The following is a 25637-nucleotide window of genomic DNA, read 5'->3' as shown; positions in this document are numbered from 1 at the left end:
ACTTCTGGTAAATTAAGGTATTGACATTAATGCAACCTAAATTAACACGAATTTAAGGAAAAATTACTTCCCAACAAAGGATGTTAATGTGAAAAAGGTCCTAAAACTTCAAAATGAAGGAAGCTAACACAACTCACACAAAGAAAGAGAATTTGTTCTGACAACAGGAACAAATTCATTTTGAAACTAAGTGTAAAAATCCGAAATGCAAACAATGTTCATGAAATTGTCACTAAACATAGGGGTTAAGCGAAGGAATCTGGCCACTTTGAGTATTCTTCACAGTGTCAATGATACCGGCGGATCTTAAGTTATCTTGATAAAACAATGCTTTTCCTTTCTGGACTGCATCGAGAATTTGGGGCCAAACTAATGGAAACTGAGGTCACAGAAATTAACAAGCTACTCCATTTATGATGGGAAAAACAATGTCAAAAAAAAAAATAACGCAAATTTTTAGTTTTGAAATTTGCATTAATTTCGTGAAGCTTTAATGTTCTATTTTCCTATGATAAGGTAAATCCAAGTGCAAGTACATGTAAGCACCTGACACTAAGGTACTGACTAAGGTACAGACTGCTACTTAACACTGTGAAATTCAAGACTTTAACAACGTTAGGAGATCGATCTTTTGCTGTGGCTGCTCCTAAACTATGGAATTTACTGCCCTATGCGATCAGGAGTAGCCCGTCTGTAGCATCTTTTAAACAGACACTCAAGACATTTTTATTTCAGAAAGCTTTTTTATAATTTTATATAGTTTCTAGTTTTACGTTTTTAAGCGCTGATGAAAATAGTCTTATTGATATCGGCGCTATATAAGTTTTATTATTATTATTATTATTATTATTATTATTATTATAATCCAAGTCAAATTTGGGAGGCAAAAATCTTTATTGATTAATAATTACACTAGGAAAAAGTTCATATTACTTGAGAAATGTACCACACCTTGGTGGGATTCAATCCTTCAATCCTTAGATTCTTATCACCCTTGCTCTGCCAACTGAGCTATAAAGCCAGACAGTTGTCTTACCAGTGCTATGCACAACATTTCATAAAGTTCATACTAATTAGCTTCATCATCCTTTGAATACCTGGACCCAAGTCTGTAACAAGGTTACTACTACAGTCAACTCCCTTTATTGTCGACACCTTTCGGACCGTGAGTTAGTGTCTTTAATAGTGATAGTCCGTAATAGCGGGAATTTATTTCAGTTAACGGTCAAAGTGTCCGTAATAGAGGTGTTCACAAGGCGAGAGGTTACTGTATCAAGTATTTTGTGAGGCTTCCAACTTCAGTAAACACTTGAGTGATTGTTTTACCAGTTTTCAAAGCTCAGTTACCTTGTCAGTCCTGGACCGCATTTGATGCAAGCGTCCTTGCCATAAGGATTGTTGGTATTCAAATAAGTGCCTGTGGACGTTAAATTGAAAAGCATTATCTAACATGTAACAAGCAGCGTGTGTTTAAGCAGCAGGAGCTTTAAGATTTGGCATGACTGTTAAAAAGAATCTAAACACAGTGGAACGCGGATTAAATTATGTAAACACCAAGGAGACATGCCAAAGTGTCCCTATTATCCAGATGTCTGAAGCGGGCTCTCAGAAAAAAAAGCATGTCAAGTGACGGATGCCTGTTTATCGATACAAAGACTACATGTAAAGCAGACATTTTTTACAGCAATAAAACATTATTTAATTTCTTAACTGTACGGTAACTGTAACTGTTACAATCTCAAAAACATGAGCTCCTCTGTAGCCAATTGGATGCTGCATGCCGCTATCAGTTTATATGTACAATTCAATTTTGTAGCATAATAAAAGCTGAAGTTCATTTTCTCTATTGGATGGTGGCGACTCATACACCCTTTGAACGAATAACACAGTGAAATGTCACCTCTGTAAATTAAATGTCTATTTTGATGCTACTTTGGACAAGAAAAACCTTTCATTGTCACAGAATTTCCCTCAATCCACACAACTGACTAGTGACTTACCTTTTGGGCAAGGGATGCACTTATGCTCGACTTTGTCCACATAATTTCCCTCAGGACAGCTGATGCAACTGTAAAGCAAAAAACAACCAAGCGCATCATGATAAGCTACAGTGCAGAATTAAACTTATCCTGTTTTGTCACATTTGGTACACTGTATGTTTGCTTTGATGACAGGTTTTTGGGAGTTGAGAAGGTTCAGAATAACATGAAAGAAGAGAGAGGAGGGGAAGAAAAACATACAGCTCTTTGGTGGCTTTGCATTTTTGTTTTGTTTTGTTTGAATGACACAAAAAACATTTGCTCCATACTCAAGCATGACTTGAGGGGGTCTGTTTTTTAGAAATCCAACAAGAAAACATAATCCTTAATTTACAGGAAATAACAAAACCCAATCTAGAAATCAAAAATCAAAGTCACTTGAGGCTTTCTTATTTCTATGGCCCTCTTGGAATCCCTTAAATAATATTATCATTGAAGACTGTGAAAAGTATGAGAGAGATAAATTGTTTAATCTTCTGCCTATTTAAACCTTTTATCTGGAGTTAGACATACCCTTTTTCTGATGATGAGACTGGACATTCCCGACAGCGATCTGCACCTCCATCAATGGTGTTGTTGATAATTATAGAGTAGATCTTGACCCTAAACCAAAATAAAACATCACCATGGGAAAACACAGTAGATAATAACACAATGTTCACCTTAACAGTTTAAGTTTATTTTTGCCATTATTTTTACACATCATTACAAGATAAATATATTAAATTAATATATAATGCCTTGATGTAACAGCGCGATGTGAGTTCAGATGAGTCAATACGTGACTGTGTAGCCGCGTGATGCAGTTCCAGTTGCTACCCAAAATTTGACCCTTGCTCACCATAGCTCAGCGGCTAGAGCATCTGACTAGATCACGGAGGGTCGTGGGTTCAAATCCCATCTGGGACTCTGATTTTTTTCCGAGTCTTTGTTTCTCCCTAATTCCCATTTAATATCCAATATATAAAAGATAAATTAAAAACAAAAGAGAGAGAACCATATGGTGAGGATGCCCATACAGAAATCATTGGGGCTTGTACAAGTTACAGGCTCCTCAAAAAAAATTACAACTTTAAATCAGGATTTTAGGCATAGCTTATTTAATTTATCAATACATTAAGGTTACAAAAAAAAAGGTACACAATCAAACACACACAGGCAGCAAAACATAAAACAGCACATTCAAAGCAGGAGTAGTCAATTTAGGAGAAATGATCTTAATTTTGATTTAAACAGCGAAATACTCTCAGCATTCTGAATTTCTGATCATGAATTAATCATGAAGAGTTAAGGTACTCTGCTATTTATTTTCTTGTAAGTTAAACATAAAAGCACTTTTCATAACTATAAAACAAAATATTCGTCCCTAAAGAAAACCAACTCAAACCTGGCGAAATTAGTTAATAAAAACAGTTTTTCAGACATGTTTATCAATGGTCCCAACCAAGAATGCTATGGCTAATTGAATAGTTTGGTGTGACATTAACAGCTACAGTACATGCTGTAGCATGTCACATTCTTAAGCGGACCACCAACAGAACACTGGATATGCGGAAAGGCTGCTGCGTTGACTAAAACAAAGACAACGATTTGAAGCTAGTAACCTACTCGACAACAGAAAAATCTGTGTATACCTTAAACCAGGCTTACCCCAGGAAGCCTAGGTAAAAAAGGAAATAAAAGTTGAATAGATAGAGAAAAAGAGCACATACCGATCATTGCTGGAAGAATGTGATGCATCATTGTCAAAAGAGTAGATACTGTGCTTTTGGAATGTCCAGATAAATTCAGTACTCTCCTGAGAAGAGAGTAGATATCTGAAAAATAGAATACATGTATACCATGAAGATTTAAGTCTAATGTACACTGTATATTTTCTGTATGATTCAACACAACTTCCAACTCTAAATTATTACAACAGACATCCCAGGGAACATGGAAGCTCATGTCAACAGGATCAAAATTGCTCATGAACCATGATGGTTAACCTGTCTACTTGTCTCCAAGTTTCTATTAATCTACTTGTTGTCACTGTAACAAACACTGACAGCAGTGTAATAAACAACATTTTATTTGAGAACTGTAGCACTGAAGAGTTTGCAATGTTATAAAATTATTGTCCACAATGGATTACAACACAATTCTACACAGTCTTGTGCTCATGAGGATCTGAATTTTCTAGCATTATCCCCTTTGAGCAGCTAGTTCCTTCATTAACTGAATATAATGCAATGCATTGTTCCAGAAGATACAGTATGTCCATACCTCCCCCACAGAAAGTTTTTTGGTTTAAGCCCCCCACCCTTCCAGAAATTCCAGTTTAGCTCCATATTGTAGAGCTTTAGGGGTTTAATACACCCCCACCCCCTCAGAATTTCCAGTGACCTTCCATGGGGTGGGCACAATTTATTAACATCAAGACAGAGCTACTGTGTAGGGAGAGGTTGTCCAACAATCGGAATCAGAAGCTGGTTTTAAAAATGTTTAACTAACTACTACTATGAGAATTAACAAAATCGAACTTCATTCTAAAGTTAACAAAATTTCAGCTCATCACTAGCTCAATAATTACTCTTTTCCCTGCGCAAAGTCATGTTAACTGTTCTCTAATTACCTGTACTTCTGTTTTCCATTAGTTCCAGTCCATTTTCCGATCACAGAAGCTCCTTTAAAATGTGGCCTCTGAAAAAGTCATGCAAAAGAACGATAAAGCAATTTCATTATTTATTAAATCCCGGAGTGGTTAAAAGAGAGTGAAGTGGAAGGCCTGTGCTTCCACAGCGAAACAAAAAATAATTATTATTATACAAAGAAAGACCCTGGCAGTTAATACGTAACTTAAGCAGTTTAATCTTTCACCTGCAGTTAAAATATTGTTTCATATATTCATATTCAAAGACATCAAATTCAACAAAGTCAAGTGAAAGAAATTGAGCCTGTGGTGAGATCACGCCTGTGCATGAAGCTACTAATCCCTGTCTGGATTTTACTAAATGTTATACAGCTATTTCAATTAACGTTGTCGGATCAAAGCTTAAAGCTTAAAGACATCTTCAAAGAGGCTGCCACCTCATCCACTTGATATCCTAACATTTCTTTTATCCAAATGGCTCGCCATCATATAAATCTTCAATGGGCGGACCAGGCATAGCTGTTTTTGATGAACTTATTCATAAAAAAATCCACAGAATATTGAGGTCTTGTCTTATATTTATACTTTGATCCGACAACATTAATTGAAATAGCTGTATAATGTATGTATTGAATAGTCACATGTGAGCTCTAGGGAGGCTCTGTCTAGCAGTTTTCAATATTATTGAGAAGTCAATAATTTTGTATTTGATCTGGTTCTGCTTTACTACACGCTGTGATTGTATAAAACCTATAAGAAGTAAAGCATCATTGTGACTTGCTAAAGTAAAGTGTCCCATGCTTGACACTACCTTATTCTTACTAATTTCATGATTTCAAAAAAATCGTGAAATTTAATATGCGGGAAAAAAGATTGCGCAAAATTTAATAACATCTCATACAACAAAACAATAAGAATTTTAAATATGGTGAATTATTCTTAACTAAAATTGTAACAGTCTGTCCTTGAAAACATCTTTCCAGTATTGTTTACAACTAGCACTCTTCCTCCGATTCACTGTTAAATTTAGCTCGTAATTTGGCCAAAACCTCTTTAATACAGTCATCAAAGTTTCAATCTGTAGGCTCGTTGTAGTTAGGTCGAACCGGAAATTTGTATCTTTCCAGTGTGTCCTTATTCTTTGTGACAAGTGCCCTCAGCTCAGGGCTTAAGAAAATAAAACACTGACAAATCGCAAAATTTAGTGCACTTTTGAACTAATTTTTCTTGCAAATGTGAAATTAATACTTCCGACATTAAATATGAGTGAAAATTAGTAAGAATAAGGTATTTTGCATACATGTACAAACTTGCTAGGAGTCCTAATTGGTTTGTGTAAATGTTGCACACATTGACTGTGTTACTTTACTTTGGTTTGGGTTTAACAGTACTCAACTGAAAGTCACTGTTAATTGCAATTATTTGACAGGCTTGGGGACCCTTAAGTTGACATGTAAAAACCTGGGCCCAGTTGCTGAAAACCTGATTAAGCTAATCCTGGGTTAATGTGAACTTTGATTCAAGTATATTTACTAATCCGTAAGGATTGGTCCAAAAGATTTTTGTCCCTTAGTTTTGCCTTAGACTTTCCTTTACCATTAGCTTAAGATGAGCCTTTAAAATCCTTGGTTAACTTTTAAATGGTGGATTAGCGTTAATCGGTTTTTGAACAACCCGGCCCTGAAGGTTAAATTTTAAAACTGATTTATAACAGGTTAATGTATTTCACACCTCTTTGAATTTGAAAGTACAGTCTCCTTCACAGACTGTTTCAAAGGTGAAGGTTACTTCTCCATACTGGTTTGGTTTTGGTGGGTTGAGACCTTCAGGGCTTCCAAATCCTTTGACTTTAATGCGCAAAGTCATGTAGACATCATCTGCCTGATTTATACCACTGTCAAGGTAGTTTCCACGAGGCTGCCAACCCTGTTTTGAAGTGCACCCACGGTCTGAGGGAAAAAAATAAAAGTGAAAAATTGAAGCAGAATGACTTAATTTTGTTCAGTTTGCTGACTATAAAATATTTTTATCATTCATGCCTTTAAAAATCTCAAAAACACTTAGTGATATCGAAGCATTGTGCAAAATACAGTTGTGCCTCCACTAAGATGTCTGCTTATAGAAGGTTAAAAATGTAGTGCTTGTATGTAGCTGAGAACATGACCAAGTGTGTGCTTAGCGTTTTGTCAGGGTGTACATAAAAGACATGATTATTATGATTAGGTTGGGTTTTAAAAAAATTAATTATAGTTTATGTGTTACTAGACAAAAGAGGAAGATTTCTAAGTCACAATCTAGTTACACGAAGGACTCGAGATTAACTTTTTAGCTCACTAGCCCAGTGGCTAGTAACAGGTCTGATTTTAAATGTACTAGCCAAAACAACCTTTTCATCCACATGTAACAGGAAGCAGTTTCTGCCATTTGTCACTTTCGCAACAGGAAAAGTGGATCATTTGTTTCCTTTTTAGTTTGTTGCAACTTATTGCTTTAATTATAGCAGTTAAGTCTGTAAAATCTCCTAACAGACTCGTCCCTAGATTCACATACTAAATCATTTTTGTTTGACCTTGCAGCGCTTTACAATGTTCACTAACCAATATGGCTGGTGAACGATCAAAACTTACTGGCCAAAGCTGAATTTTTGCTTATCTGTGGCTTGTTGGCTCCCGTTAGTCTCAATCCCTGAACTGATAATTATTACACCCCCCTACAGCTGAACATTCACTCACCTGACATGGAGAAACAAGAGGCATGTAAACCTTTTGGCATGCTTCTCCACCATTTCATGTGATAGCCATACACAGGTTCAGTAGATACAGCACATTCCTTGCAGTCTGACAAAGGAAACAGCAAATCAAAATGTTCACCATCACCATTCTCTCCTTGTAGACATAATTACATGACTGTATGTCCAACACACATGTTCATGTTACAGGCAAAATCGATTTTCAAGTTAACATGCACTGAGAAGGTTTGCTTAGCACTAAAGGAGTTGCTCTAGGTGAGCTCTTACTTTCTTTTTGTGATTAGCAACCTCCTGTATGCATCCAGCAGTCAAAAGTGCAGGCTGAGCCATTTAAAAGGTCATTTATGAGTTGCTTTGAGAACCTCGCTATGAAAGCAAGGTTAAGTGCAATGCTTTTCATATGAAAATTAGTTTTCATTCATGTGCAAACAAAACTAATTTCTATACGAAAAGTTTTGCACTTAACCTCGAATGAGGTTCTAAGCAACTCGGTATAACATTTAGCATTGGTGGGATTGATTTTATAATAAATATAGTACGTAATGGGTTAAAAAACAAACAACGACAACCACAACAGTTTTCTTCCATACTGAAGAAGGGTTGTAATTACCCAAAACATCTGTCTTTTTTTAACCATTACTGACACTTTTCGATAGTTATTATAATATCAATCCTACCAGTTATAAAAGATCTGGAAAGAAGCAGACTAGCAACAATTTTTATAAGAATAACGACACATTTTGAGTTTACAAGACATGTTTTGGTCGTGCAAAATTTACTTCAAATTTATTCTACTTTCAACTGAAGATGGTCGTTGCACGACCGAAACATGTCTTGTAAACTCAAATGTGTTGATATTCTTATAAAAATAGCTAGCAGTTACACAATAAATTTATTGCAAGTGTCATGCATTATTGTTTGTTTTAACATTAAACATACCTGCTTTGCCATCACTGAACTGATTGACAGGACAGAACGCACACGCTGTGCCTCCTGTGCCATTAAGATGCATTCCTGGATTGCAGGGTGGGCAGTCCTCTTTTGCACCTGATGCAGGCAGCTGTTTGGCACCAGTTACATCTTCTCTGCATATCTTTGGCTCTATCCACATGTACTTCACTTGGGTCTTAAAGAACAAAAATAAACGAAAAAATTTCAAAGGCAAGCTAGTTTATCATCAAGGCTACTGCCTTACAGGTGCCCCTTAGCCTGGGACACCCAAGAAAGTGCCCCAGGTGCCTAAATTTTTTGCAACAGCACCAAACACTTCACTTGTTGGGTTCCTAACTTCTCTGCTTTTGGCCTTGTGGGTTCCTTAAAATTGTTCTCAGGTAACAGCCTTGTCAATGAACAGTCAGTAATCTGTCTTGATTTATTTACTAGTAAACTATCAGAGCTGCCTGTCAGCTTTGGAGAAGTCAGCTCCAGGAGGAGAGTAGTCAGTCAAAAACAAAAGGAAGTCTCTATTATTACTGCCATACAGTCATCTTCAAACTCTTAGCAAACCATCATTTTAACTCTAGTTTAATACTGGTGATCATAATGTTATTATTTAAGGCAGTTAGTTTCTAAAGAAACTTTTGTGCTACATTGGTGGGGAGTGGAAACAAAGATTTGGTTTATCAACAGAGTTGAGAAGGTAAGTTGGCTACCATAAAGAGATTTAAGAGCTGACGTTTCAAAGTATGGTCCTTCATCAGAGTGAATCTCTGACAAAGGGATAACGGTCGAGACAGCACCTCTCAAACCTCTTTACAGTACCAAATAATCTTTTGTTATCGACTTCGTTGATCAACTAAATATTCAATTACAATAGTAGAGCGCATAGTGGTCTAGTGGTTAGGTGCACCAAACGTGTAATCTGGAGGCCCCAGGTTCAAGCCCTGCTCCAAGGCCACGCTTTGTAAATAGCCAACTGATTTGTCTCCCACCAGTTGGAATTTTTAACAATGTTATTTTCAGTTTGCATATTTATTTCACGGGTTTATAGTGTCCCCAATTAGCGCTACAGAGCTAAATACTTTGACACTTAAATAGAGTCATTTATTTTTTGTTATTTTTATTTTTTTAGCAGGCTGACAGCTACCAAGGATGGCCGTGATTGATCTATGTGAGCCTTGAGATACACCCCTGCCTTGATGGAGACAATTGGACCACACTGATCTATTTCTATCACTTTTGCTTTAGTGCTGTAAATATCAAGATGGCAAATATACTGAGATTTCCATTAAGCCAATAAAAAGAATCCTGGGAGTAAAATCAAAATGGAACAGGAAAAAATTCCAGAGTAGAATTTTCAAACGTTGGGAGGTTGACTGGGCAATTAAAATAAACTGTTTAATGTACTTTTTTTCAAAGCAATGACCCCACACCTTATGTTCGTCGTCACAAGCTGTTCGAATGTCATAGTAGTCCTGCTCTGTGCATGCTTTTCTCATTGTGCAATTCATTGCTCCACGACCTTAAGAGAACACATACAGTTAAAATATGTTACTCCAAAATAATGATTGAACAGCAAATGCCACTTTTCTAACAAGCTGACGTCCCCCACCTCCCCCCCACCCCACTTAAAAAATGATAGGTATTTGGTGATAGTTTCCCCTGTCTACTACATGTGCAGTTCCAGAAAAAAATCAATGCCAACCACATGGGAGGTCATTGGAAATTTCTAGGGGGAAGGGGATCTTAAAAGTAAAAATTTTAGAAGCAAAGTATGGAGCTAAACTGGAATTTCCTGAGGGGGGCGGGGGGTGCAAAACAAAAAACCTTTCATGGGGGGAGCATGGATATTTTCTGGAACTGCACAATGCCTAAAATGAAATAGGACAAAACTATTTTTGCATTATTTTCAATTTCATTTTGGATGTTACATGTATAATGTCATATAGTTTTTTCTGTTGTCAGGAAGCAGAAATTCTTGTGTAGAAAAACTGGGCAACAGTATGACAGCATGGCATCCAAAATGGTGATAAAATGATAAAAGCAAACATAGACAATAATAAAATGCAGATTTTAGAACACAAAAGTGCTATCCCCACTTTTTAAACTAAGCCCAAAAATTAGGCACTATTTCCAACCAATTTAACACCAATTTGTTTAAAAAAGTAGAGGTTTCCCAGTTATAATAAGGACAATGGCATTGATATTAACAACTGTCTTGTCTGTGGATTTAAATTTCGTTTAGAGTAAGAAATTGTAAACTAGAGACTTAAAGCCTGGGCAAGAGTAAGATTTTAAAACTTTTACAATTTTACTTTGAGACTTTCAGAGCCATGAGTGTAACACATCAAGGCTTAACAAGTGTTTTAGTTCACAACATTAAAACGTCTTGAAAATAGGGCCTCCAAGACACAGAAAACAGTTGAAAAGAAGCAGACTGCCAGATCCATGAATTTAAAACTCTATGAAACCTTTGAAAGACCATTTGCCAACCTGAACCCTTTGTTTTGACACAAGTTTATTGTACAGCACTGACGCTTAAGAAAAGGTGAATCTCTGTTCTCTATACTTGTTTGAGGAAATTGAATACACACTTAATTATTAATTTCATCATTAGATCATTTAAAATGGTTGCCTCAAAAACTTAGAAGCGTAGTCAAAATGTTCAACCTCTTGTCAAAATAATATACCTGCATATTCTGTGACTTCATTACACTTTGAGCACTCTGTAGCACCAGCGGCAGAAAAGGTATTTACACCACACATTTTACAGCTGAAAAACAAAATCAAGCGTAAATTTAAAAATGGTTCAGTCAACAGGGACCTTAAGCAGCAAGGGGGGCAAAGCCACTACACCTCAGGTGTTCATCTTTTCTATATAAAACCTTGAATTTGTTCATTTCCAGATGACGACAAAGAAATGTACCAAAGTGTATAACCACGTAAAGCACTTAGTGTTTTGCTAATTAAAACTTATTGTTTTCTGACGTTTTCGCTGGTATCGTCATCATGGCTGCTTAAGGTCCTTTTTATTATGCTCTGATTCCTATTATCTTTCCTTTACCACAGACACTGAACAAAATGTGATATTAAAACATAATTAGGAGATAATGATTGAAGAAAATAGGGCATCATGGACTACATACTTAACTGTATTTTTTCAGAAAGTAAACTGTTTGCAAATGGACTGCATGATGTTATATTACAGCTGTTGTGAAAACTATGCCCAGTTGATTAATCTAAAAATTTCTTGGTGACTTCTCTTACAGGATATATTGTCAGCAAAAATAGCCTGAACCACCAGCATCAAAATTCTGAGTTCTGTTCATAGCAGGCTATGGTAAATAATGTTCAGTATTTAGCAGTTACCTTCCTTGTGCTTCCTGGTCATTGTAAAATCCTGCTTCACATGGTGTACACTCAGATGTGTATGACACCCCTGATAAAACACAAAACAACTGTAAGCTGTGCAAGGATTTTGCCAGACACTTTGCATGTTACATAAAACATTACTGCTAACTGAACAACAACTAGTGCACACTCTGATAAATTGGTTCATATTTGGGATATCCAGAAATCTTTAAAAGCCCTCAGTAATCAGAAAATTTCGTATTTTAAGAGCATGGGAAATGTTCAGAAAATGTTTCGAAAATTATTGAAAGCAAAGAGTTGAAAATCTGACTATTATAAAATTCTTGGATACACAATACCGGTAAGTTTGGTTTGGTATACATGTTACAAATACATGTAGGAGACTGGAGGTAGAGAATTGTCTGGTGTAAAGTAGAAACCCACATATAAGAACCTACAGGCTGAAATTTGGCATTTAAATACCCAAAAATATAAGAACCTGTTCAGCCTGGCAAAGAAAAATAGGTTCTTATACAAAAACAATCACTCCAAATTTGATGGTTAACATTCTGGATTTTAATTGTGTGAGAAACTTCTGACAAAAAGTTATTGTGTATACGTTTTCTCTGATTTACATTTGTTTGGATTTTCACTAGATTTCACTACTGCTAAACCATTTTGTATTAGTAGTACAATATTTCTGCCAATGGTTACACTACAACAACCTCTGAAAAATAAGAACCTATTAAGAACCTAATCAGCCTGAATTGTGAAAAACTACCCTAAAATATAAGAACCTGTTCAACCTGACCTCAAAAATTCTAGGTTCTCATATGCGGGTTTTTACTGTATTATAAGAATTTTAGAAATTGTAAATAACTCAGCTGTTTTACAATGTAACGAACCAAAAGGACAAACATACTTTAGTTAGTAAAAAGTCCAAATCAAACCTTGTATTTCAATACTCTTGATGTACACAGGTTCCCTTGTGTTAGCATCATGACCGCTTCCATATGTAATAGCTGTTGCTTCCCAGATGATAACATTCCTTCCAGCTTTCAAATTAATCTGTTAAAAAAAATATATAATCCTGATGAGACGCACAATCCTGACATACATTTTGAAATACAACATTCCTCAGTTGTTTGCTACGTGGTCCTTATGGAGTAGAGTTATTCAGGGGTTGGGCTGTTGCCAGTCTGTAGGGAGGATAAAGTAAGTGACTAATTAAAGAACAGTTTGCCGCCGTTATCGTCGTCAACGTCATCATCATTGTCACCATGATCATTGTCATGATGATGATGATGATGATATCATCATCATCATCATCATCATCATCATCTTTAATTGTCTTAACAATTATGATACATCAATTAAAGACAAAAACAGCAGTAAAGATATGGCGAGGAGACCTCAAGCAGGGTGCAAAGAAATTCATTTTTTCAGTTTGCCCTTTGGGCAAGCTGTAGCCAGGATGGCCCAGCCCGAAAGTCATTTTCACTAGCCTGAAAAAAAAAATCTTTATAAGCACAATTAATTTCCTCAAAACTTTTCACTAGCCTGTCGGCAAGTGAAAGATAAAATCCACTAGCCTGACAGGAAAAAACCCCTAGCCCCAGGCTAGGAGACAAGCTTTTCTTTGAATGCTGCCTCAAGAAACTATTGGGCTTAAAAAATATAGAGAGGTCACCTTGTAATCTGTTGGCCAAAAGTTTACCAACAGATTTATGGAAGAGTTGTAAATTGCAAAGCGGCATAAAAAAAACTCAGCTGTTACAGAGTGGTGGTCGCTGTAGGGAGGCAGTCATTAGTAGACAACAAACTTTAAAATACAAATCTAGTATGAACCTTAGTTGTCTGCCACTCATTGCTGGAGGAACTTGGTGGGAATGTGTCGTCTTTATTCAGGCTTGAAACTTTACACTGATCATTTCTTACCTGGAAAAAACACAAAAGAAACATCAGCAGATAATTCTACTTGTAAGCATATTTTGAATTCTTCACCCAGTTCCAAGATTCAAGTCAAATTTCATTTTACTTTTTCACTGGTCAATGTAATATACACTGTAATGGAACCCAGCTACATGTATGATGGCCTAGCTTGCAGGAGAAGCAATAATGCTCAAAGGTATAAGTTACTTTTTAAACGCTAGAGAAAACAAGGAGTAACTGTTACATAGTGTAAGTGCCAGTACCAATCACCTATGTCTGGTGGCGACAACAACCATGATGCCAGTGACAAATTGTGAGAATTAACCAATAAGTTAAAAATAAAATTAAAAAAAAAATAGGTGCTAATTTTATTTAACAGCCATCCTCCATAATTTCATCCACAAACTCAAAAAAATGCAACACAATGCACAACTCAAGGTGGGTCCTTTGATTTTCTGGAGGAAGCAAAATCATTAAATGGAAAAGGAAAAGCAGCAGTAAAAAACTTACAAAGACACGGAACACAGTGTAAGTATCATCAGTGTAGTAGTAATCAAAGGACACATGACCATCCTTTTGGAGCTGTCAGAAAAAATACAGCAAAATCAACATTGCAAGAAGAACTTCAGGTATAAACATTCAAGGCTGCTTGTTTTATTAAGAACAATACAGCACGTCTCCCTATCTTCTTATTTTGGCAGTGGAAATATTCGGTAATTGCCATAGGATAGAACGATGAGATGAAAGGAATCAAGAGACCAAAATGCTACAATAATTATACAGGAGACACAAAAGCAACCCTGTCAGATCTAAATTCAGCTTGGGTACTGCTTCAGTTATGGAACTCTTTCTAAAGCCTATACTTCTGGTTTAAAAATTAAATAGTTCTACAACAGAAGACTGTGGACTAGGTCATTAAATAATAGGACAACCCCATGAAATCTCTCAATATCATATGACCTGATGAGCCAATAAAGGCCTAGTTAGGAGTATTCTTGACACAAAATCCAAATCTGCTCTACAAGGAGAATTTCAAGGATAAACTTATCAATGTAAGGAAATTTAAAAACATGTGGTCATCTAGAGGCCACACAAAATGACTTCAATTGATGCAATTCCCTGCAAGGAAAACAAATCGATCTCCACAAACTCCCCCAGCCTTTACTTACAGTAACAGCATATGATAACTCAGAAGTGCACTCATCGCCTGGTGATGAAATACTGTCTCCTCGTGGTGTCCAACCAGTCCTAATAATAAATGTGAACATTATTTTATAATTTATTTTGATTGGTATCATGCATTGTAAGTTAACTTACAATGGGGCTGAATGTAATTCAGGCGAGGTTAAACTCAAGACGATGCTGGCCAGTGATCTAACTCCTTTAATTTAGGCGGGGCGGTCCAAGGGTTTTGCAGGGCCTCAGTAAATTTACAGCTCCCCTGTTGACGTCAACCATTTTGCTTGTGTTGTGCTGCGTCTACAGTTGCAGAAAAAAGCTTTGCTCCCATCCCTCCCCTTCCTCTATGTAAGCATTGGTAAGTATTCAATATTCGACTGAGTATTCAGTGTGAAAGTGCCTGGGTGGTTGCTGCTCACAGCTGACAGTATTGTACACTTGACTTACAGCCAATACATTGTATGATTTAACCTTTTAGTTACGCTACATGTATTTCCTTCAATATAACAATAAATCATACTTACTTTGAGCAGTTTCCACTTTTCTCTTCATGGAAATATTCACTGTCGTACCCATAACCTGAATAATGTTCACTAGAAATGCGACTTTCAAATCCAGTGGGCAACTTATCCCAGTTGTTGAAGCGTACACCCCCACCAACACTGTAGGTTCCTTTTGGGCAAATCTTGCATTCCAGTGTTTTACTATTAACATCAACGTAATGGCCTGGGTCACAAGAGAAAGCTACAAAGAGAAATCAAAGAGCAGGTTAATAATTTCACTGCAAAAGCAATCATCTTTTGTTGGAGAGATACCTTCAACTAAACAAGCATGCAGGATCATGGAAGACTTCTCTTGAATGTAAATCAGAGAGAATAACTGTCATTTGAACAGTTGGACCCTGGTGAGTATCAGTTCAGGCCTTGAAGGAGGTTCAACTATACATTAAGTAAGCAAAGTAAGTTCCAGTAAACAAGAGACATTATAGTTCTGCATTCTCTAAGTTAGAAGACATCCCGTAGAAGTAATATTGAGTGGTGTACTGTTTTTTTGCTTGTTGGTAGCTTTTTTACACTAGGCCAAGAGAAAATCTACAGAACACATATAATCTGAGGAATGAGGTAAGCTTTAAAGTCTTTTGGTCAACTGCAAATATCATGACATCCAGCCTTTTACATCACTGGAAGTATTCTCCTTGCTTTCCAGAAAAATATCCTTCCAATCTTTATTTTGATCATGCATATTGCAAAATTGTCCAGTACACAAGACACAATCCACTGGTATACCTGATTTATTAGGTTTTTGCAATGCATTCATTTCTAGTCTGTCTATAAAAACCCCAACCATTTTGCTTAACTTTTTCCCTGAACAATCTCTTTCTATTGCAACCTCTTTCATACAGAATGCATTTTATGTTTTGACCAGTTGAGTGTCAAACTTTGTTTGAAATCATGACTTTCAGGAAGTCATTCCTTTCATACTACATGAACATTCAGGATTTGGCCAAGAACAATCTCATTTCTTGTGATTTTCAGAGTTGTATTGAGATCAGCATAGCTCGTAACTACAATAAAGCACCATAAAAATTGGCAGAAAGGTCAAGTTTGAGTGTCTTTTAAAATAGTGAAGATGTAGTTCTGTGACAAAACTGCTCATCTCCCAACCGCAACCCCATGATTTCTATAGATATATAATCAGCCAATGAGCATTTCGATACACAGGGAGAGAATGATGTATTATTCTAGAAAGTGACAAAGGCATACTCGGAAAAAAGAAATCCGAGTATTCCTTTCAGGAATCGAACCTAAGACCTTCCGATTACTAGTTTGGAGTTAATTTCTTTATGTGATCCACACTTTCTCGTGTCAGAACCCATTACTCTCTTTTGAGTGAATCTCAATCAATCTTCAAAGCAACAAGCCTATCACCTTGTTCTTTCGAGTTCCATATATTCAGGAATTTTTGCAGACATTTGTATGAAGACGAGCAAAACTTGCCCATCTCCATAAGGGGTAAAATCTGAGACTTGTCAAAATGCTGAGACCCTCATTTAAAGTCCGAGACAGAGACTTGACAATTTTTTTTTCAAACCCGGGCCAGAGACGCCACAATTCAAAAATCTGAGTGTGAGATGCCATAATCGAGACATCCGAGCACAAGACTTTTAACAACATTCTACAACTGTATGTCTCGTACTGAAAATTATCTTTTTTTTTTTATAAATTGGAACCAGTTGGTTTCTTACTAATTAAGCTATTCCCTTAATTAGACAATCAGTCACAGGTAACATGCAATATCATGCTAATATTGTGACTGTCTTAGTTTTCACATGATAAGTTTTTGCATCACAGGAAACTTGGAAAAAATCCGAGCTCCAGATGGGATTTGAACCCATGACCCAAGAAGTCCTCGCTTTGGTGGTTGTCTTAGTTTTGTCTGCGATTTTATTATTTTAACTGTAGTTATTTTAAATTTTCATTAAATATAGATTTGGTATTTGTGTTTGATTATCACAGGTCCATATCAGCCTCTGTCTGCCTTACCGGTATTTTTAACCTGCGAAAACAAATAAAGTATGTATAACATATGTATGTATGTAACTACTTATTAGCCAGCTTAGTTACTTATGAAGTAACCTCAGGCCTTTTGTTGCAGTTTTGAAGGTAACGCACTCTTCATTTTATAGCTATTTATTGTGCTCTGGACAACCCAGCAGGTATAATATGTCAATTTACAGGCAGAATTTATCCAAGCCTACAGTGAGAGATTGACCCATTAATCACGTTTATTCTCTGTTTTGTTGTGTTATGGTGGTTCATTCAGACTAAACTTTCGCTTGACTTGCGAGACTCCCAAGACTCAAATTTCAAAACACTCTAGTTTGAGATGCCAAAATTTTGAGACTAGTGAAAAATTTGCCAAGACCCATGATCATTTTTCAAGGACCATTCTATACCCCTTCAAATTGATACCTTTGTTATTTCAAAAGACAGGGCTCTCAAATTTGGTCTCTTTATTAATTTATTCAGTGTCAATAGTTTTCTGTTACCTGGCTTCAACAAAATTTTAAATTACTGTGCTAAAGGAGAATGGCGGTTTTTCTTTTCTTTGACCAAATTTATACATGTCAGATGGGATACACAAAATTTGTGAAGACAGTATTGTTTTGTAAGTAACAACTTTCTGCATCCTGAACAGAACTACACAAAAATAGCCCAAAGGTTACAACTTCCTGTAATCTGATGACTCATATCATGCAAACAAAAGCTGTTGTACATATACTTACATAATTATGGTTTGAGTACAGAAAAAAGAACATTTAAGGATATAGACCAGTGACAGACAAACCTCTAAAAGATCACATGTACTTTAACAAATGCAAATTTGGATCAAATGTGAGCAAGGGGAATTAGAGGATTAAATATTAAGCTTGTATTCAAATCGCTCGAATTATTAGTATCAGCATAGAAAATAATATAAAGTGAGTTTTTAGTCACTATATATATAATACTCCCATGTAGTCAGCAAAAGAAATCGGAAACAGTGTACAAGGAAACAGTGTTCAAGAAATTTTACTGCAATATGCGACGTTAACAACCAAAAATATAACCACGACGTATTAGGCTAAAATATGCAAAATAATTCTGGATCGCTGGATATTTCATTGGAAAAGTATAAGAAAAGCGAAGATAGATATCAAAAGCTTGTCGCCAAGAAATGCAGGACCCTTTCGCCTTGTTCTATCAAGCTTACATATTCCAGTAAAAGATCCATTTTCATTTCCCCACAAACTCAAAAAACCCTGTCATTTTAATGGCGAAAATTTTCAGACTAACATGATTCACATGACCAAGTAAAGTATGTGGCGAGTACTAGCTGAGTCAACAATACTAGCTGACAAGTAACGTGTATTTCTTCCTTTTTGAAAGCGTTGGCCGGGTTGAGACTCATCCAGTTTGTAAGATGATACAAAGGACTTCTTTGTTAATTCTGAAATGGGTAAAATCATCCGAGTGTGCGTCTAAACTCGATATGAACGCACTTGCTTCAAAAGCTATTATCTACATGAATGCAAATTTAGTAAGCTTACATCCAGCTCTCTTGTAAAACGCGCGTGAAATAAAAACACGCGATAGAAAATGAAACCCTACTAACAACGCCTTCAATTCGCTTTCCAGTAAAATGGTAAACTGATAATTTCATTGGAATTGAAATGCACTTACTGCAATCTTTTTGGCGCACTGGAACTTCGCTTGCTTCGCAGGCATCAGGATCTTTCGGAACAGCTACGCGCCATCTGCCTTCCGCCGAATCGCATTCGGTGAATTCATAAGTTAGTTTCTCCTGAAGAAATGTAATAAAAGAACGGTTAATACACAAAATGGTAAGAGAGAGACACTGTAAAATCCTGTTTAGATCTACTATCCAGACGTGGCCGCGAAATATTGTAGCTTAGCTAGCAGAGTGCGAAGTTAAGCCCGGAGGAAAATTCTGCCGACAAAATCCCCTCACCTGGGTACATTTGTCGAGAGACAGCGAAGGTACAACAAACACGAAAAACAATATGGGAACAAGCGCCAGGCATCTGCCGTCCATTTTTGTCAAAACACAAACTTAAGTTCACTTTAGATCAGCGACTTTGTCCAGAGAAAGACAAATCCTCACGAGTAAAAAATGACAATGAAACTTCACCGAACGATTCAAATGAGATTCGCTTGATTCGCCGCTTTGAATAGATTCCTGGAATCCAGCCCTCCGCGCCATGTCCCCCGAGGCCCGGCGCTTTTAAAGGCGCAGCGCAGACAGACGGGCATTACTATGGGAACCGCCTAGACATCGAAAAATCCGGATTCTGCAAATATTGTTTGCCAAATTTGGATGTTTTGCGATTCCGTGAAGACCCGTGTACATGAAAATAACACATAGTATAAATGAAAATTTCTAAAATTTCCCCTCTCCGACCCGTTGTCCAGTGCCTACAGGTCTGTTACGCAGCCTAATCTTTTAAAAACAAACATATTTCAGTTATTCTCGCCTTTGTTGCTTATTTCTATCAAGCTCGCCACCTCCGGCGTTAGGATCAGTCCGCCCTCAGTATTTTGTAATCCAATTAAGGAAAAAGTTCCAGCGAAAACCACAGTCGAGAAAGACATAGGCTTAGTTTAAGTGTCAATTATAGATTTTGTTATTAATGTTTATTTAGTTATTTTTACATCTCTATGGTGTGTCATGTATAATTTCAAAACACGCCGTGAAACCATCAACTGAGCTTTCAGCCGAATCAACCGTGAAGACGAAGCATTTTTGATGCGGCAACTCCCTCGTGAGAAAATCAGGGGCTCCCAACGGATCGTTTCAGTAAATTATCTGTTCAGAAGGTCCTTAATCCCCTACAATTTTCCTAAAGAGAATTTTGACTTCGAACTTTCATGACATGGGAAATTTAGGGCCTAGTATTTTTGGATTGATAAAAATGTCGTTTTGGGTACCGGAAAAAAGGTCAGCTATGAATTTCGAAAAGGAAATAAGACCTTAGGTTTTCAGACTGAATGGTCTAAGATGCCCTAGCAATTTTGAAAAGACTCAGGTTCCGCTAGAATGACCGAACAGATAAAAATATTATAGCGCGGCCTAAAATAAACCTACCCGAGTTTTAAAGGCACTTCAGATAGCCTAAAATAGCGTTTCAAAGGATCTGAGAGAAAACTGTTGTGAGGTGCCCCCGAGAAAATGCTCGCAGACTGCAAAGCCGCGATACACGGTAGTACATACGTCTAAAGAAACACACCACCAACATGGAACTAACCTAAAAATAGACTGCGAGTTCCTCCCTCATTTTCCTTGGAATAACCGGAACGAGCGAAAGACGCCGAAGCGCGCGCGAAAAATGCCTCCAGCGAGCCGAGGAGGCGCAACAAGTTTTACGCGAGATTGTGTGTTTCGCTCGGGTGTCAGTAAAACGCGGGGTCGGGGTCGGGGTCGGGGCCGGGGCCGGGGTCGGGGTCGGGGTCGGGGTCGGGGTCATTTTTTTCTTTTTTTTTTCTTTTTCTTTTTACTTTTTTTTTCTTTTTTTTTTTCAACATCACAGGTCATTTGTGGGTCAAATAAGGATTAAAGCCAATATAAAAAAGTTAAGTCTCTAAAGCTTTATACTAGCTTAGGATAGGTCATCGGTGACAACACTCGATGTAGTTCCGTATTGGTTCCGTGAATTGACTATCTTTTATTCTTCTAAGAAACAAAATGAGGCAAAAGATACAAGGTACGAGACAATATATTTCCTTGAACTGACAAATTCTTGAACTAGAATGGCATGAACTTACTATGAACACCCCCGCCGCCTTCCATGATCGTGCTCGTTTGTTACAGTCAATCCATGTCGCGCGTGACTATTATTTCCGAGAATGAAATAAACATGCGTTCGAATTCCTTTGTAAAGCTCGGCATTTGAATGGAATAGAGAACATTTCTCTGGACTGAAACCTTTCCGAAAAAGACGAATTAACAGACAAAAAAAAAGATTCAAAATACTTGAGAGACAATTGTTATTCTTGAAATACTTGTGCTTTAATTTAAATTGCTTTAATGGAAATTCATAGTTCTATACCGTCAATAAACTAGGGAAATTTCTACGAGAACTCTGAAATCTCATTGCCGACATCAAAACTGACATGTAAATAGGCCTTGTCACGGTTTTCGACGCCATTTTGACGAGTAGGCAAACAGGCCAAACAGAAACAGAAAAAATTGGAGGGATCTACGTAGCTGTGCCAGAAAGCGTCCAGTCGTGTTTTGAACTTTCCATACATTTTCCTGTATCTTTTTCCCGCGAACTATTTTTAGTAGCAGTTCACGGCTGGTTCGCTTTACAGACAAATGTATGGAGCACGATCATGGAAGGCGGCGGGGGTGTTCATAGTAAGTTCATGCACATTCTAGTTCAAAAATTTGTTAGTTCAAGGAAATATATTGTCTTGTACCTTGTATTTTTTGCCTCATTTCGTTACTTAGAAGAATAAAATGTTGTAAATTCACGGAACCAATGTCCGCCAGAATACGGAACTGCATCGAGTGTTGTCACCGATGACCTATTCTAAGCTAGTAAGCTTTGGAGACTTAACCCTTTTATATTGGCTTTAATCCTTATTTGACCCACAAATGACCTGTGGTGTTGAAAAAAAAAAAAAAAGAAAAAAAAAAAAACAAAAGAAAAAAAAATGACCCCGACCCCGACCCCGACCCCGACCCCGACCCCGACCCCGGCCCCGACCCCGCGTTTTACTGACACCCGTTTCGCTCCCTTCGGCTATCCATATAAAGAAAGGTAAGGCGACTGCTCGTAGTTGTGAACAAAAACTAGAATGATTAGCTGAAACCGGGATGAAATGAACCTTTCTTCTCAAAACCGGCATTTTCAAAATTCCACTTCGACCGGAGAGTGTCCCCTATAAATGTTCTGCGCTAAATACATTGACACTTCAATAAAGTGATTTATCTATTGATGGCATGGCAGCAGATGCTGGATGACGTAAAGGAAAATATTCTAGTAAATCGGACTGTAAATGGTTTGAACCCAGAAGTCATTTCTGAACTGTGCCAGCTATTTATAGTAATACTCTGAAAAAACGAAAGTTAAAATTTCACCAATGCAAACCTAAAGTCGAAGACTTACCTAAATGGAAGAAATAAATTAACTTTAGTTAAGCAGGTTAAGTTTTCGACGCCATCACGGCGCCTTTATTAAGTGATGAAGAATTCAGTTGTCACGTGCGCCGCCGTGACGTTATGGAAAGCTTGCACCTAACAAATCAAAGCGTTCTGCGACCGGTGAATGAAATGATATTTCGGATTATGTTATTTGCTTCTTTGATCTGAGCAGCAGTTGTTTGCTAATGTACCAAAGATACTATAACTATTTTATGAAACGACTTCATCTCATCGTTGATTATGATAGGCTGAGGATATTTGCTTATCTGGTTTATATTTTGAGAAACTACAGAGCAAAGACAAACAAAACTGAGAACAATGGGTATCTGGGAGTTCACGACTATAAACTGCGATTATTTTAACTTATCAAACTGTTCTCGCCTTAAACGCGAAACCAAAATTAACAATAGAGAGGTTAAGCACCACGTTTACGGCAAACGGCAAACAGCAAACGCGAGATTCGCGTTTATGTTTTTTTTGAAAAATTGGGTACATAGATGAAAATAGTGCAAGATAATTTTAGCCTTTGGCAGCTTTGGAGCCAATGCAAAACTACTCAATTTCTCTGAGAAACTGAAAACATTGAGCGGCAAATGCAGGTTAAACATGGTCACGTAGTTCTTTCTGCCGTTTGCAGCGAACGTGGTGCTCGACCAACGCAAGTGAAGAGCGCTGCCAAAACGATGCTTGAACGCGGGCTCCTAAGGGGTTAAGGAGGGAAGAGAAAGAGGGCGTGCTTTCACAGAACATTTTTTAAAACATTTCCGTGGCTTTTAATCACAACACTGCGGTCACCAAATATTCGTTTTTTGTCGTTTCTTAGACTTCTACAAGTCGACCTCATAAGTCATATAAAAAAGAAAATTCGTAGCGAAGCGAGCGAGAAAAAGCAAGCGAAGCGGTCGCGAGGTCTTTAAAAAGGCACAACCAACCACGAAAAAAAATTTTAAAGGACTTCTAGAAAGTCTACTCGTTTCTGTGTTCTTGTCACATTTCAGTCGCTTCTCAAGGAAATAAAACTCGAAAGCAGAAACCTGTACTGAAGGGTAGGTAGTACTGTTTCACTAGAATAGCAAGACCAGCGAAACAGCGTGTACTATCTATTAGTTTATTCTTGCAAGTGGTAGCAAAATTATGATACAACTGTCGGTATAGTATCGAAAGTAACTGATCGATATCAGGCCCCAAGGTTCGTCCGAACAGCCCCACGGCCACAAAAGGTCCAGTCGTGGTCTGAAGGTTCAGTCAAAAGGAATTTTTCTGTTACTAATTGAATTGCGTTTAAATTAGTAGTGAAAAATACGGTCTACCATGGCGGATTAACAAGTTGGGCAAAAGTAATAAGCAAATGTTCGAACTTTGTTAATCAAAAACCAATCTACGAGCCTGCAGATTCAAACTGTTACTAATTATTCAGGCGCGTAGCTAGGGTTTCAATAGGGGTGTTCGTTGAGCCCCAAATCTTGCTGAGCGCCGGAGCTCTTACTAAGGGGGTCCGGGGGCATGCTCCCCCGGAAATTTTTGAAAATCTAGGTTCCCAGAAACCTCATTTCCTGCATTTTGAGACCCATTTTAGGCAAATCACAACTTTGTTATACAGCAGCTTTTTAAGCTATATACATCACTTCGACGGCATAATTGTTTCAACTTAAACAAGAAAGTTCAACGTACATTCCGCGCCCTGTCAAGTTCTGATAGCTATTCTATCTGCTGATAGTCATACACCAAGCTGGTAAACTGCATCATTCTCGGGTGTAGGCCTTTGAACAAATTGACTATCTCGTCAAGATTGACAGGCATATCATATTTGATATGCATTAGAGCCAGGGCGGACAGCTTCACATTCACAAGTGAATGTTCTCATGCGAACTTGTACGTAATTGCGCGTGAAACTCAACAAGGCTTGAACTATTAAGTTTGAAGTGAATCTCATTTCAGAACAATGCCGCATTCAGAGAACAAAACGTATCGCAAAGCATCCTTTGCTATGGCTTTTTCGGGCAAAAAATGAAACGTCATTAAAATTAATCTCCAAGGGTTCTTGACAATTTTTATTTTTACTGAGGATAAGACATAAGGCCTAAAGAACGGGTTTATATCTCTATTTTTCTTTGGTTGATGTATTTCGACGAAAGGAACTTTATTTAAAAGTTTTTCTTCCGCCATTATTGATCTTCAAAGGGGGTTCGTTCGAACCCCTCGAACCCCCCCTCCTACGCGCCTGTTATTTTAGTATGTAGAATGCTGAACAGAAGTCATTGGGACAGTGCTTAAAATGCACTAAAAAATTGGAAAATTCTTATTCTCCTAGATGAAAGAAAACAGTTTGTTGCAAGACCTACTTCGTCCCGCAGTTGCAATGGGATAATGGTAAGATTACTTTCTTTTCTATAAGAATATATTTTATAAGAATATCGAGGCTGAAATTTTGCGAAATTTTAAGAATGTTTTTAGAAAAAACCCGAGGCTGAGTTTTGAAAAGGATATATTTGTGTTTAAAATCTTTAAATACAATGCAATTATATGTTTTAAACTTAACCGTATAAAATTATTCCTTTCTCTAAACGACAAACAAACCAACAAAACGAAAAAAACCTGCAAATGTTCAGTGCTAATGACAGTTCGATGAACGGTACATGTAATACATATGTACAGTATACAGCACAAAAGAAATGAACTAAACTGCAAAAAGTATCATGATAAATTATATCTTTGATATTGATGCAACAATACATTCTAAAACGGAAATGTCACAAGCTATAATTTAAGAATAGTACAAGAATATCTTCAGCCTAAAATCGGCAGAAAAATAAGAATATTCAGCCTGGGCCGCAAAACCAATATTCTTATATTAAAAAAAAAAAAAATAAAATAAAATAATAATAATAATAATAATAATAGTAATAATAATAATAATAATAATAATAAAAATAATAATAATAATAATAATAATAATAATAATAATAATAATAATAATAATAATAATAATAATAATAATAATAATAATAATAAAGAGCGTACCGCCCCTGACACGAGGACATCAACCAAACCCCCTTGTTTTTTTCATAGTTTCTTAAAGAACTTTATTATTTTTCAGTATCTTCTCCAA

At 37.0% G+C, this 25637-nt stretch overlaps 1 protein-coding gene across 3 annotated transcripts in view; it reads right to left on the bottom strand.

Moving 5' to 3' along the window:
• LOC146454598 (endosome/lysosome-associated apoptosis and autophagy regulator family member 2-like) overlaps positions 1–19556 on the bottom strand; it is a 39897-nt gene extending 20341 nt beyond the window's left edge. For 2 of the 3 annotated variants that reach the window (XR_014859168.1, XM_085095007.1), the window contains exons 1-18: positions 19334–19555; positions 19045–19165; positions 15346–15565; positions 14812–14890; positions 14153–14224; positions 13559–13648; positions 12661–12778; positions 11729–11798; positions 11050–11132; positions 9793–9881; positions 8360–8546; positions 7404–7508; positions 6403–6620; positions 4654–4721; positions 3752–3856; positions 2553–2642; positions 2001–2068; positions 1348–1417 (exon numbers count right to left, since the gene is read on the bottom strand). Coding sequence is in view for 2 of the 3 variants with exons in the window: in XM_085095007.1 (XP_084951133.1) it covers positions 1348–1417; positions 2001–2068; positions 2553–2642; positions 3752–3856; positions 4654–4721; positions 6403–6620; positions 7404–7508; positions 8360–8546; positions 9793–9881; positions 11050–11132; positions 11729–11798; positions 12661–12778; positions 13559–13648; positions 14153–14224; positions 14812–14890; positions 15346–15565; positions 19045–19165; positions 19334–19417 (1937 nt within the window). In the remaining variant the exon portion in view is untranslated. Of the gene's footprint in view, positions 1–1347; positions 1418–2000; positions 2069–2552; positions 2643–3751; positions 3857–4653; positions 4722–6402; positions 6621–7403; positions 7509–8359; positions 8547–9792; positions 9882–11049; positions 11133–11728; positions 11799–12660; positions 12779–13558; positions 13649–14152; positions 14225–14811; positions 14891–15345; positions 15566–19044; positions 19166–19333 lie in introns of all 3 variants that reach the window. The other variant, XM_085095008.1, reaches the window with a different exon arrangement.
• Between the last annotated feature and the right edge of the window lie 6081 nt (positions 19557–25637).

The sequence above is a fragment of the Pavona decussata genome, unplaced genomic scaffold (genome assembly GCF_977016875.1).
Source record: "Pavona decussata unplaced genomic scaffold, jaPavDecu1.1 SCAFFOLD_300, whole genome shotgun sequence".
In the NCBI taxonomy this organism is placed as follows: Eukaryota; Metazoa; Cnidaria; class Anthozoa; order Scleractinia; family Agariciidae; genus Pavona; species Pavona decussata.
Note: the sequence above shows the minus strand (reverse complement) of the source record. Positions and strands in the feature narration are given on the sequence as shown.